The sequence below is a fragment of the Equus quagga genome, chromosome 2 (assembly GCF_021613505.1).
Source record: "Equus quagga isolate Etosha38 chromosome 2, UCLA_HA_Equagga_1.0, whole genome shotgun sequence".
In the NCBI taxonomy this organism is placed as follows: domain Eukaryota; kingdom Metazoa; phylum Chordata; class Mammalia; order Perissodactyla; family Equidae; genus Equus; species Equus quagga.
The window spans coordinates 92,870,109-92,884,168 of NC_060268.1; the positions used below are offsets into that span (position 1 = coordinate 92,870,109).

A 14,060-nucleotide genomic window follows, 5' to 3' on the forward strand; every position below is an offset into this window, starting at 1 on the left:
CCAGAAACAAACAATATCTATTAATTAGTTAGCTGTTTTACCTAAGGCATTTTAAAGAGGAAGAAGAGCCAGAAATCATTCCTTCTTCTGGAGAAGGTGGAACAAAATCCATGTCATAAACATCTTCATCAAACTCAACACATGGAGATTTCTCAATTGAATGTAATTCCTTTTCTTCCAAGTTTTTCTTCTTTTCACCACTATCTATGTTGATAAACATAAGTTATTTCAATAATCAACGACACAGCAAGAATAAGGTATGAGCACTTAGCACTTCAGGCAAGTCACAAACAGCAACACCACTGGGTATACAGCCCTCTCCTTTCACGTGTTAATGCTGGCTTGTTTCCTCATAAATGATTCTCGAGTCAACTGGATCGATTCCGGTGAATGCTGGATTGAGGCTGAAGATTTGCGTAAGGATTTTCAAGACTGTCTCATGAAGTTAATTATGGAACGCATACTAAGGATCAGCACTTTTGCTTTTCTGTTTTTTCACTCATATTTAAGTAAGGGTAAAGTGCAACAAATAAGTCTGGTAACTGTACAAATGCTGTTGTGTGTACACATAAACTCTCACTACCACAAAGGCTTCACAGCCATTTAAGTCTACCAGATTCAGTGTCTCTCTTGACTACTTGGGAAAACACAATGCCAAATTGTTGCTCTCTAGTTTACTTTTACCAAATCTTCTCTTCATAAACAGCAACACATTTGATTAGACTACAGTTTTGCTTATTAATCACTTTTCAGTCCTCTTTCACTCTACAGTAACCTTGATTCTGGTGTTTAAAAACGTTAGTCTCATATTTCCAAGTATCTGATAAGGTAGGTACTTCCACATATGGCTAATCTCAGCTATTAAGTTCTGCACATCTAATAACTATGAAAACTAAAGAGAAAATAATTAGAATGTAATTTATAATACTTTAACAGCATGATTAGATTGTATTATACATCAATATTAGGTGGCAGCAAGCCATAAAGGAATTATAATAGAAAGGCTTAGTTTCACGTCCCAATTCTACCACTAACCAGCCAGTAGACCCTTAAGAAGCCATTTTAACCTCTAGGGGCCTTATTTTCTTCACATGTAAAATCACAGAGCTATCTTTGGTGTTAATCTAAAAACTATATTAGCAGAATTGGGGCTGGCCCCGTGGCCAAGTGGTTAAGTTCGTGCTCTCTGCTGCAGGCGGTCCAGTGTTTCGTTGGTTTGAATCCTGGGCGCGGACATGGCACTGCTCATCAAACCACGCTGAGGCAGCGTCCCACATGCCACAACTAGAAGGACCCACAACGAAGAATATACAACTATGTACCGGAGGGGCTTTGGGGAGAAAAAGGAAAAAATAAAATCTTAAAAAAAAAAAATTTATATTAGCAGAATAAAATCTTTCATCAGTAGGCCCTGCCTCAAGAATGCGGCCAACAGACTGCTCAGTAAGCACTTCCATAGATCCTAAAGACAAAAGCAGTATCATATTTGTTACTGTTCCTAATGCCTAGCTTTGAATAAACTAATACAATCAACATATTGAAATGAGATAAAATAATAATTTTTACCTCTTTCCTCTCCCAAAGAATGACTTTCCTGCATATCTTCATTTATAAGCTCTTTGGAATTGGGGCCATCATCAATGCAAATCACATCACTACTTAACCATTCTGAGTCATCCTGTTTCTTAGTCAAATCTACTTGCTCGATTTCAGAGGAGGAAGGAGTCAAATCAGCCTTTACTGAATTTGCTTTAGGAAGCTGCGCTTTCAAAAAGGTTCTCTTGGACTTTTTACATTTCTGAGCAGTGCTCACTCTTACAGAGTGATTTCTGGATGGTGTAACAAATGCTTTTGAACTTCCAGAAGTATCAAAGTCATCCATATCATCCCAGTCATTGATGGTAATAAAAGAATCTGATGAAGAACTAAATTCTAATTTCTTGAAAGTAGCATCACGAGATTTCTTTACAACTGATGTCTTCTGGGTAGTACATAAAACTTCCTGAGGAAACTGCAACAAATCTGGCAGTAACGGTTTTGAACCAATTCTCTTGGTTTGCTGTCCTCCTGGAGCTTTTTTAAAGTCACTGATACTTGTCTGCTGATTTGGGGGAGGCGGTAAAGGTTCAGTGAAGGAACGGGCCTCAGTAACATTAACATCTTTATCACTCAACACCGGTGTTTTTGCTACTGACACACTAGTTACAGACACATCATTGGCTGAAGATATTTTCTTTTTAAAAGTGAAACCTCTGAAAAACAATTGAAAAATGAATTAGATGGATTAATTTTAACAAACCCACCAACTGTACAAAACTCTAAATTTCTTTTACTAACTTATATAACAACTTTTCTTCATTGTATCACAAATGAGCAAAGCATCCATCGCCTTCTTTGAATTTAAAATTTATAAGGTAACTTAAATTATACTTATTATGGGCTGATCTTTCCTATTCAGAAGCTAATTAATCAATTTTGAGAGGATCCAGGCCATTCCCACTACTTTATTTCTCAGGCGAGCAGTCTTTAATTAACAGCTACTCCAGAGGGCGGGGACAGCATAAGTAAAAAAGAGAAGAGGCTCAAATGTGGCTACGTGTTGCTACTCTGATAAAAGTTTTACGGGAAGAGTTAAACACTGTTAGCCATGCTGAAATCAGGACAAGCAAAAGAGACAAGAGTCCTCGACTCTGCTGGATTTAGTGACATGAGGGTCAACGGTGACTTCAAAGCCAAGCACCCAGAACAGTGTCCAGAACCTGGTGAGAGCACAATAAAGGATATGAATTATTATTAGATGGCATTAGGAGTTTGGAAGATAGCTTGGAGGAAAGATCAGAACTGGAGAGCTACAGATTCCTTATAAACTGTTTTTGGAAAGGATATAAAACTATATTAAAATATCAAAAATACCTATTTGCCCAAATTTACAAGAAGATTCATTATTCATTCATTCAACAAATATTTACTGAGCAAGTATTATGTGCCAGGAAGCACGGAAAGGTGCTGAACAATTTATTACCTGGTGCTGCTAAAACATGCTCTACCATTAATTTACAAAGTGGGGAAATCACTGACCCTCTCAGGTTTGTTTCCTCGTCTGTACAAGGAAAGGGTTGAAGGGAAAGAGCTCTCATCTCTAAGACACTGTTAGTGCCTGTATGACAGCAAACCAACCAAAATACTTACGAAGATTTTGGTTTTGAAAGACTTAATTTATTATTAAGTTTTCTGGCTGAATGACGCTCCAGTTGCTCCTGTAGATTATTTAGAGGAACAGCAGCCATGATCCTAAAAAGTGAAGGAAAAAAATCTCAGTGGAGTTACATACTTTGCATTAATCATAATATTTGTTGGGGGGTGGAGTACTATTCCAACTGTGCCCAGAGTAATGAGGCCTCTTTTGGGGGGTCAATAAATTGTTTTGACATTTACAATTGGTGACATTTGACATATATAATCTTTAATAACAGAAGGCTCACTTAAATAGCAAAATGACCTGGTTTTCCCCCAATGCTAAAATAAGCACAAAAGACATTAAGGAAAGGATTATTAGGAAAGGCCTTGCAGAAAAATGGGACCTGGCCTGGCCTTGAAGAATAAATGGGAGCTGGACAGAAAGTAAGGTGGGAGAAAATGATCAAAGCATACTGAAAACCCAAAGAACAAATGAACAACTAAATTCTCTACCCAAGAGGAAAACTGGGAAAAGAAGAAAGAGCACCATCAATGAGAGGAATGGTTTACCAGCAAGACATCGTGTTTCATAATATCTGGTTTCAACCTGAAAGAATACTTTTACGAAGCACATTTATACCCCTTGCGTAACAAATTGTGCTATTGCTGACCTACTGCCTGGGATAACGTACAGCTTAAGCCACGTTAAAATTACTGGGGCTGAAGGAAGACAGAATAGCCGAAATCTATGAATGGTAAAAAATCCTCATTTTAGCTGATAGTTACAACTCCCTTTCCCATTCTATCTTTACCAGAGATCTACTTTTATTTTAGGTCACCTATCTTAGGAGGAAGGGTTAACAACACTAGATGATATTCACGGAAATAGGAAGCTTTAGATAAATCATATTCCACTCACTATTAAAATAACCTGTTTAACAATTGTTTTACTTTAAATATTAGTGAAAAGAAAAACTTGGGAGAAACTGAATTACATTCAATTGAGAAATATCATTGTGTTGAGCTTGTTGAAGGTGATTAAGATACAGATTTTGTTCCGCCTTCTCCAGAAGAAGGAACGATTTCTGGCTCTTCTTACTCTTTAAAATGCTTTAGTAAAACAGTTAACTAATTAATAAACACGGAATAATTCACATGGATATGCAAATTATATCTTAATAAAGTTGTTACCAAAATATTAACATTAAAAAGTAGACAGAAGAGTATAATGAACTCCTACCACCCATCACCCAGAGTCACAATTCTCAACTCATCCAAAACTGTTTCATCTCTACACACATCCCAGGGTTCTCACTTCACCAGTCTGGAAGCTGACCTCTCAAAATGGTGATATTTTAAATGTCATTCTTTATTCATTAGCTGAAATATTTCTATCAAAAGAAATCTCCTTTGGAAGACGTTAAAAACAACACAATAATAGTAGGGGACCTCAACACCCCACTCACATCAATGGACAGATCATCCAGACAGAAAATCAACAAGGAAATAGTGGAGTTAAATGAAAAACTAAAACAATTGGACTTAATAGACATATATAGATCACTCCACCCTGAAAGAGCTGAATATACATTCTTCTCAAGTGCACATGGAACATTCTCTAGGATAGACCATATGTTGGGAAACAAGGCAAGCCTCTACAAATTTAAAAAAATTGAAATAACACAAGCATCTTCTCAGATCATAGTGCTATAAGGCTAGAAATTAATTACAAGAAAAAAGCTGAGAAAGGTACAAAGATGTGGAGACTAAACAACACACTACTGAACAAGCAATGGATCATTGAAGAAATTAAAGAACAAATAAAAAAATACTTGGAAACAAATGAAAATGATAGCATGCCATACCAACTCATATGGGATACAGCAAAAGCTGTATTAAGAGGAAAATTCATCGCAATACAGGCACATCTTAACAAACAAGAAGAATCCCAAATAAGCAACCTTAAAGCACACCTAACTGAACTAGAGAAAAAAGAACAAATGAAGCCCAAAGTCAGCAGAAGGAGAGAAATAATAAAAATCAGAGCAGAAATAAATACTATTGAAACAAAAAAGGCAGTAGAAAGGATCAATGAGACAAAGAGCTGGTTTTTTGAGAAGATAAATAAAATTGACAAACCACTAGCCAGACTTACAAAGAAAAAAAGGGAGAAAGTTCAAATAAACAAAATCAGAAATGAGCAAGGAGAAATAACAACAAACTCTGCAAAAATACAACAGATTATAAGAGAATACTACAAAAAACTATGCCAACAGAATGGATAACCTAGAGGAAATGGATAAATTCTTGGACTCCTACAATCTCCCAAAGCTCACTCAAGAAGAGGCAGACAATTTGAACAGACCAATCACAAGGAAAGAGATTGAAACAGCAATCAAAAACATCCCAAAGAATAAAACCCCAGGACCAGATGGCTTTCCTGGGGAATTCTACCAAACTTTCAGAGAGGATTTAATACCTATCCTTTTCAAGCTATTCCAAAAAATTAGGGAAGATGGAACACTTCCTAACACATTCTATGAGGCCAACATCACGCTGATCCCAAAACCTGACAAGGACACCACGAAAAAAGAGAACTACAGGCCAATATCACTGATGAACATAGATGCAAAAATTCTAAACAAAATTTTGGCAACCAGAATTCAGCAATTCATCAAAAGAATCATACATCAGGATCAGATGGGATTCATACCAGGGACACGGGGATGGTTCAACATCCGCAAATCAATCAACGTGATACACCACATCAACAAACTGAGGAATAAAAACCACATGATCATCTCAATAGATGCAGAGAAGGCATTTGACAAGATCCAACAGCCATTTATGATAAAAACTCTGAACAAAATGGGCATAGAAGGAAACTACCTCAACATAATAAAGGCCATATACGACAAACCCATAGCCAACATCATACTCAATGGGCAAAAACTGAACCCCATCCCCCTGAAAACAGGAACGAGACAAGGATGCCCTCTATCACCACTCTTATTTAACATAGTACTGGAGGTCCTGGCCAGAGCAATCAGGCAAGAAAAAGGAATAAAAGGAATCCAAATAGGGAGGGAAGAAGTGAAACTCTCGCTGTTTGCAGACGACATGATCTTATATATAGAAAACCCCAAAGAATCCATTGGAAAACTGTTAGAAGTAATCAACAACTACAGAAAAGTTGCAGGGTATAAAATCAATTTGCATAAATCAGTAGCATTTCTATACTCCAGTAATGAACCAACAGAAAAAGAACTCAAGAATACAATACCATTCACAATCGCAACAAAAAGAATAAAATACCTTGGGGTAAACTTAACTAAGGAAGTGAAGGACCTATATAATGAAAATTACAAGGCCTTTCTGAGAGAATTGGATGACGATATAAGGAGATGGAAAGACATTCCATGTACATGGATTGGAAGTATAAACATAGTTAAAATGTCCATTCTACCTAAAGCAATCTACAGATTCAACGCCATCCCAATCAGAATCCCAATGACATTCTTTACAGAATTAGAACAAAGAATCCTAAAATTCATACGGGGCAACAAAAGACCCCAAATTTCTAAAGCAATCCTGAGAAAAAAGAACAAAAAGGGAGGCATCACAATCCCTGACTTCAAAACATACTACAAAGCTACAGTAATCAAAACAGCATGGTACTGGTACAAAAACAGGTGCACAGATCAATGGAACAGAATTGAAAGCCCAGAAATAAAACCACACATCTATGGACAGCTAATCTTCGACAAAGGAGCAGAGGGCCTACAATGGAGAAAAGAAAGTCTCTTCAACAAATGGTGCTGGGAAAACTGGACAGCCACATGCAAAAGATTGAAAATCGACCATTCTTTTTCACCACACACCAAAATAAACTCAAAATGGATCAAAGACCTAAAGATTAGGCCTGAGACAATAAGTCTTTTGGAAGAGAATATAGGCAGTACACTCTTTGACATCAGTTTCAAAAGAATCTTTTCGGACACTGTAACTCCTCAGTTGAGGGAAACAATAGAAAGAATAAACAAATGGGACTTCATCAGACTAAAGAGCTTCTTCAAGGCAAGGGAAAACAGAATTGAAACAAAAAAACAGCTCACTAATTGGGAAAAAATATTTACAAGCCACTTATCCGACAAAGGGTTAATCTCCATAATATACAAAGAACTCACACTGCTTAACAACAAAAAAACAAACAACCCGATCAAAAAATGGGCAGAGGACATGAACAGACATTTCTCAAAAGAAGATATGAATATGGCCAATAGACACATGAAAAGATGTTCATCGTCGCTAATCATCAGGGAAATGCAAATCAAAACTACACTAAGATATCACCTTACCCCCGTTAGATTGGCAAAAACATCCAAAACCAAGAACGACAAATGTTGGAGAGGTTGTGGAGAAAGAGGAACCCTCATACACTGTTGGTGGGAATGCAAACTGGTACAGCCACTATGGAAAACAGTATGGAGATTTCTCAAAAAGTTAAAAATAGAAATACCCTATGACCCAGCCATCCCATTACTGGGTATCTATCCTAAGAACCTGATATCAGATATCTCAAGAGTCCGTTGCACCCCTATGTTCATCGCAGCATTATTTACAATAGCCAAGACGTGGAACCAGCCTACATGCCCAGAAACTGATGATTGGATAAAGAAGATGTGGTATATATACACAATGGAATACTACTCAGCCATAAAAAAAGACGAAATTGGCCCATTCACAACAATGTGGATGGACCTCGAGGGCATTATGTTAAGCGAAATAAGTCAGTCAGAGAAAGACGAACTCTATATGACTCCACTCATAGGTGGAAATTAGTATATTGAGAAGGAGATCTGATCGGTGGTTACCAGGGAAAAGGGGGGGTGGGGGGAGGGTATGGAGGGGGAAGTGGTGTACCCACAACATGACTAACAAAAATGTACAACTGAAATTTCACAAGCTTGTAATCCATCATAACATTAATAAAAAAAAAAAAAAAAAAAACAGCATGGTACTGGTACAAAAACAGGTGCACAGATCAATGGAACAGAATTGAAAGCCCAGAAATAAAACCACACATCTATGGACAGCTTATCTTTGACAAAGGAGCCGAGGGCATACAATGGAGAAAAGAAAGTCTTTTCAACAAATGATGCTGGGAAAACTGGAAAGCCACATGTAAAAGAATGAAAATTGACCATTCTTTTTCACCATTCACCAAAATAAACTCAAAATGGATTAAAGACCTAAAGGTGAGACCTGAAACCGTAAGGCTTCTGGAAGAAAACGTAGGCAGTACACTCTTTGACATCAGTATTAAAAGGATCTTTTCGGACACCATGCCTTCTCAGAGAAGGGAAACAATAGAAAGAATAAACAAATGGGACTTCTTCAGATTAAAGAGCTTCTTCAAGGCAAATGAAAACAGGATTGAAACAAAAAAACAACCCACTAACTGGGAAAAAATATTTGCAAGTCATATATCTGACAAAGGCTTAATATCCATAATATACAAAGAACTCTCGCAACTCAACCACAAAACATCAAACAACCCAATCAAAAAATGGGCTGGAGACATGAACAGACATTTCTCTAGAGAAGATATACTGATGGCCAATAGGCACATGAAAAGATGCTCATCATCGCTGATCATCAGGGAAATGCAAATCAAAACTACACTAAGATATCACCTTACACCCGTTAGAATGACAAAAATATCTAAACTTAATAGCAACAAATGTTGGAGAGGTTGCGGAGAAAAAGGAACCCTCATACACTGCTGGTGGGAATGCAAACTGGTGCAGCCACTATGGAAAACAGTATGGAGATTCCTCAAAAAATTAAAAATAGAACTACCATACGATCCAGCCATCCCACTACTGGGTATTTATCCAAAGAGCTTGAAGTCAGCAATCCCAAAAGTCCTGTGCACCCCAATGTTTATTGCAGCACTGTTTACAATAGCCAAGACGTGGAAGCAACCTAAGTGTCCAGCAACAGACGAATGGATAAAGAAGATGTGGTACATATATACAATGGAATACTACTCAGCTGCAAAACAGAACAAAATCATTCCATTTGCAATAACATGGATGGACCTTGAGAGAATTATGTTAAGTGAAATAAGCCAGCGAGAGAAAGATAATCTGTGTATGACTCCACTCATATGAGGAATTTAAAACTATGGACTAAGAACAGTTTAGTGGATACCGGGGAAAGGTGGGGTGGGGGGTGGGCACAAAGGGTGAAGTGGTGCACCTACAACATGACTGACAAACATTAATGTACAACTGAAATTTCACAAGATTGTAACCTATCAATAACTCAATAAAAAAAAAAAAAGAGAAATCTCCTTTGATCTACTATTTTGTTACCCAGTAGTACAGTTCACATCGGAAAGACAGGATAAACTTTAGATTCTTTTCCTTTATTTATTAGTTTGTAAAATAATGATTTCATTCTCTGACAACCTCCAGCGGTGGTCAATTTTTTTTCAGTATCATTATAAACTCATGGGTTAAACTATCACGTAAGTTTCAATCCAGTACAGTTATCATCCTGACTGATTTTCAAATGGTTTCACATTCAGCCAGTGGGAGCCTTTTCAGGTGGACTCTTCAACCCGTGTGACATAACTTTAGAAGTCTTTAAGAGCTTCCACACTATCTGGAATGAGGAGATGTCGCAGATTTATCTTGTGCATGTTTTGTCCCAGACTCAGAATCAGCCATTTCCCCAGGGAGCCCTGACGTTTTTTAATGGAGAATACTTTAAGACCACAGTCCCTACATGTCCAAAGGCACCTGCCCATTTTGTACTCAGTTTAAAAGCACTGGCCTTTAAGTGAAGTATGCTTTCTCCAAGGCTCTGTCTAACGGGGCAGTCTTTCAACAGTGTAAATGATAAGGAGTGAAGTCACTACTGACCTCTCAGAACGTCAGCCTCAACCAATTAGACTGCAGACACAGAGGCGGAGGCACACAGACCTTCAGCCTGAAGACAATAAGCAGAACAAAAAGGTCCAGGGCATCATTACTTAACCTTTTCCATATTCCTTCTAAGTTTGTTTTTCTTTTAAAGATTTTATTTATTTATTTATTTATCCTTCTCCCCAAAGCCCCCCAGTACATAGTTGTATATTTTAGTTGTGGGTCCTTCTAGTTGTGGCATGTAGGAGGCCACCACAGCATGGCTTAATGAGTGGCACTAGGTCTGAGCCCAGGGTTCGAACCAGTGAAACCCTGGGCAGCCGAAGCAGAGTGTGTGAACTTAATCACTCGGCCACAGGGCTGGCCCCTCCTTCTAAGTTTTTATTGTTCTTATTGCATCCTTCTAATTTTCCATATCTCATTTATTTTCAGATCAAAACCAGCCATAGTACTCTAACAGTTTTCCAACATTATTCCACAGCATGATTTTATTTGTATATTTAGCCCGCCAACAGTACAAATGTTTGATTAAATATTTCATAAACGTAGTGATACATTATGAATTCATAGTTAGCATGCAGTCAACCATGACCCTGGGGCACCTTTCCCTACTTTTAAGCTACACTGCTCTTTGGTTACTCCTCACGGGGTAGCATCCTCTAGCCAGAGTCATAGTCCAGAGCACGGAAGTAAGTACACAACGTTCCTATTCAATATCTTTCAGTGGGAACGCCTTTAAGAAGTTGCTACGTACTGACAAACAAAAAGGTGTCTCCTCTGTGCACACTCTGTTAAAATATCAATAAAATTGTTTGACACAAATGTTGTTCACCGCCAAGGACCAGTGACACAAAATTAAAGGAGGAAAATAAACTGAAAATAAGTAAATTGAGACCAGTGAAAAGTTTCACAATACTAAAGAACAAAGCAATGAGAGCCAACAAAACTTAAAATAAACCTCTGAATTAGACTCACCACAAGAATCATGAGTATAATTTAGAAAATGATTAAATTTCCTCTCACATACATGAAGGAAGTTATAATGCCGTTGTACTATAAATAGGCAAAAAGCTGATTCAACAGCGCAAAAAAATTTATCAGATGAAACAAAATAAACCAGAAAACCATATCCATACATAGAAAGAATAGGAAATCAGTGAAAAGAAGGAATGAGAGAATGATAACAATCCAGACCTGGAAGAGAAAAAATATACCCAGGGGCTGGCCCCGTGGCTGAGTGGTTAAGTTTGCACGCTCCGCTGCAGGCGGCCCAGTGTTTCGTTGGTTCGAATCCTGGGCGAGGACATGACACTGCTCATCAAACCACACTGAGGCAGCGTCCCACATGCCACAACTAGAAGGACCTAAAACAAAGAATATACAACTATGTACCGGGGGGCTTTGGGGAGAAAAAAGGAAAAAAGAAAAAAAAAGAAAAAAAAAGAAAAAATATATCCAGCAAATGAGACTCCTTGAAGTAGTAAAAGAAACCAATGGCAAAGAACAAATGATGAAAGGAGTCCTATCTAAACAGCCTCTTGAACGAATAAAAATAATTTAGGCCAGAAGTTGAGAGGACCTTTTGTTGTTGTTGTTGTTTTGGTGGGTTTTTCTTTTTCTTTTTTTTTTCTGAGGAAGAGTAGCCCTGAGCTAACAGCTGCTGTCAATCTTCCTCTTTTTGCTGAGGAAGACTGGCCCTGAGCTAACATCCATGCCCATCTTCCTCTACTTTATATGTGGGACGCCTACCACAGCATGGCCTGCCAAGCAGTGCCATGTCCACACCCGGGATCCGAACCGGCAAACCCCAGGCCATCGAAGCAGAACGTGCAAACTTAACCGCTGTGCCACTGGGTCGGCCCCAAGAGGGCCTTTTTTTAACAACCAGACTATGACACTAAGAGGTAGTCTTATGAAATTAAACTAAAAGGAAACATTTTTTTCTTTTCTTTTCGAGGAAGATTAGCCCTGAGCTAACTACTGCCACTCCTCCTTTTTTTGCTGAGGAAGCCTGGCCCTGAGATAACATCGTGCCCATCTTCCTCTACTTTATATGTGGGATGCCTACCACAGCATGGCATGCCAAGCAGTGCCATGTCCACACACGGGATCCGAACCGGCAAACCCCAGGCCACCGAGAAGCGGAACATGTGCACTTAACCCCTGTGCCACTGGGCCGGCCCCTAAAAGGAAACATTTTTAAAAATATTACAAGTGACTAAGCGAAAAAAAAAAATCACACTTACAGTAACAAACAAAATTACTTCTGAGGGACACAGGATCCTCAGGATAAAAGACCCAAGCAATTGTCATTCACATATGAAAAGAACAGAAATACTTTTTGTAGTTTTAAAGTCTTCGAAAATGTAACATTCAAGCCTTATCTCTAAAATTGATAAGAATTGTTTGAATAACGACACTGACTTTAAAAACTAAAAAAGTTATGGGGCTGGCCCGCTAGTGTAGTGGTTAGGTTTGTGTGCTCTGCTTCAGTGGCCCAGGGTGCGCAGGTTTTGATCCCAGGTACAGACCTACACACTGCTCATTAAGCCATGCTGGGGCGGCATCTCACATACAAAATAGGCACAGGTGTTAGCTCGGGGACAATCTTAAGCAAAAAGAGGAAGACTGGCAACAGATGTTAGCTCAGGGCCAATCTTCCTCACACACACACACACACACACACACACACACACACACACACAGTCACTGCAGAATGACTAAAAAGCCCAAACTATATCTAATCTATATGATCCAAACAACACAGCAAGAAAATGCATAAAGCTAAAACTGTTAAAAATGCAAGCAGAAATCAAAGAAACAGAAATGTAAGGGGATCAGTATCTCTTTACCACAAAAAGCAAAGAATGAGAACTGTACTAAGAACCCAAGTTTTTTGTCAATTCTGCCACAAACCATTGTGTGTGGCTTTGAGGAATTAATTTATTCTCTCTAGTGTTCTTGTTTGTAAAATTGGGTTAGAGAATCTCTACATTTCCTTCTAAAATTAGCTTTCCATGACTCCAGAACTAATAGGTATTTGGCAGAGATAAAATGAGAAGTATAGAGAATATAATTCCTTAACAAATGTTGATGAGGGGCTGGCCCTGTAGCATAGTGGTTCAGTTCATGCACTCTGTTTTGGCAGCCCAAGGTTTATGGATTCGGATTCTGGGCGCAGACCTACACACTGCTCATCAGGTCATGGTGTGGCAGCATCCCACACGGAGGAACTAGAGAGACTTACAACCAGGATTTAAATTATGTACCAGGGCTTTGGGTAGAAAAAACAAAAAAAGAGGATGATTGGCAACAGATGTTAGCTCAGGGCCAATCTTCCTCACCAAAAAAATGTTGACGAGCAATTAAAAAACTGTCATAAAGGAAAATATAATATACACAAAACAGAGATTACATAGTTTCAAACTGGAGGCACAAGTCAATAAAAACAAATTAACAAGAAAAACAGAAGCAAAATTTAGAAAGTTTAAAATATGGTCTCAATAAAACAACTGGAGCAGAGAAAAAAAATACCCAAATTATAAAATGATACATTTTAAAGAGTGACAATGAAAATACTACATGCTGAACTCTTGGTTAGCAATGGTTCTCAGCATTTTGGGTCATGGCTTCTGGTAAAAATCTGATAAAAGTAATGGACCTTCTGTCCAGAAAAATGAACACAATTGTACAATCAGTTTCAGGGGGTTCTAAGTAACAACAGGAGTCCATAACCTTTGGTAAGAATTTACTTTATTTGGATATGGCCAAAGGAAAGGAAAACAACAAACTAGTTATATATACATTAATGTCTTAGAAAAAGCATAGAATAACAATTTAAAAAAGTTTCTTTAAATGGTGAGAAAGCCAATAAAGAAAAATGAGGAGTTGATAACATCAAGAGGTAGTTTTTGGAAAGGATGATAAAGGAACAAATAGTAAAACAAA

At 38.0% G+C, this 14,060-nt stretch overlaps 1 protein-coding gene across 1 annotated transcript in view; it reads right to left on the bottom strand.

The window, feature by feature from the left end:
• BLM (BLM RecQ like helicase) overlaps window positions 1-14,060 on the bottom strand; it is a 98,439-nt gene that overhangs the window by 58,288 nt on the left and 26,091 nt on the right. Inside the window, exons 2-4 of the mRNA XM_046654487.1 lie at window positions 3,190-3,291; window positions 1,567-2,252; window positions 42-204 (exon numbers count right to left, since the gene is read on the bottom strand). Coding sequence (XP_046510443.1) covers window positions 42-204; window positions 1,567-2,252; window positions 3,190-3,287 — 947 coding nt within the window. The 5' untranslated portion in view covers window positions 3,288-3,291. The remainder of the gene's footprint in view (window positions 1-41; window positions 205-1,566; window positions 2,253-3,189; window positions 3,292-14,060) is intronic.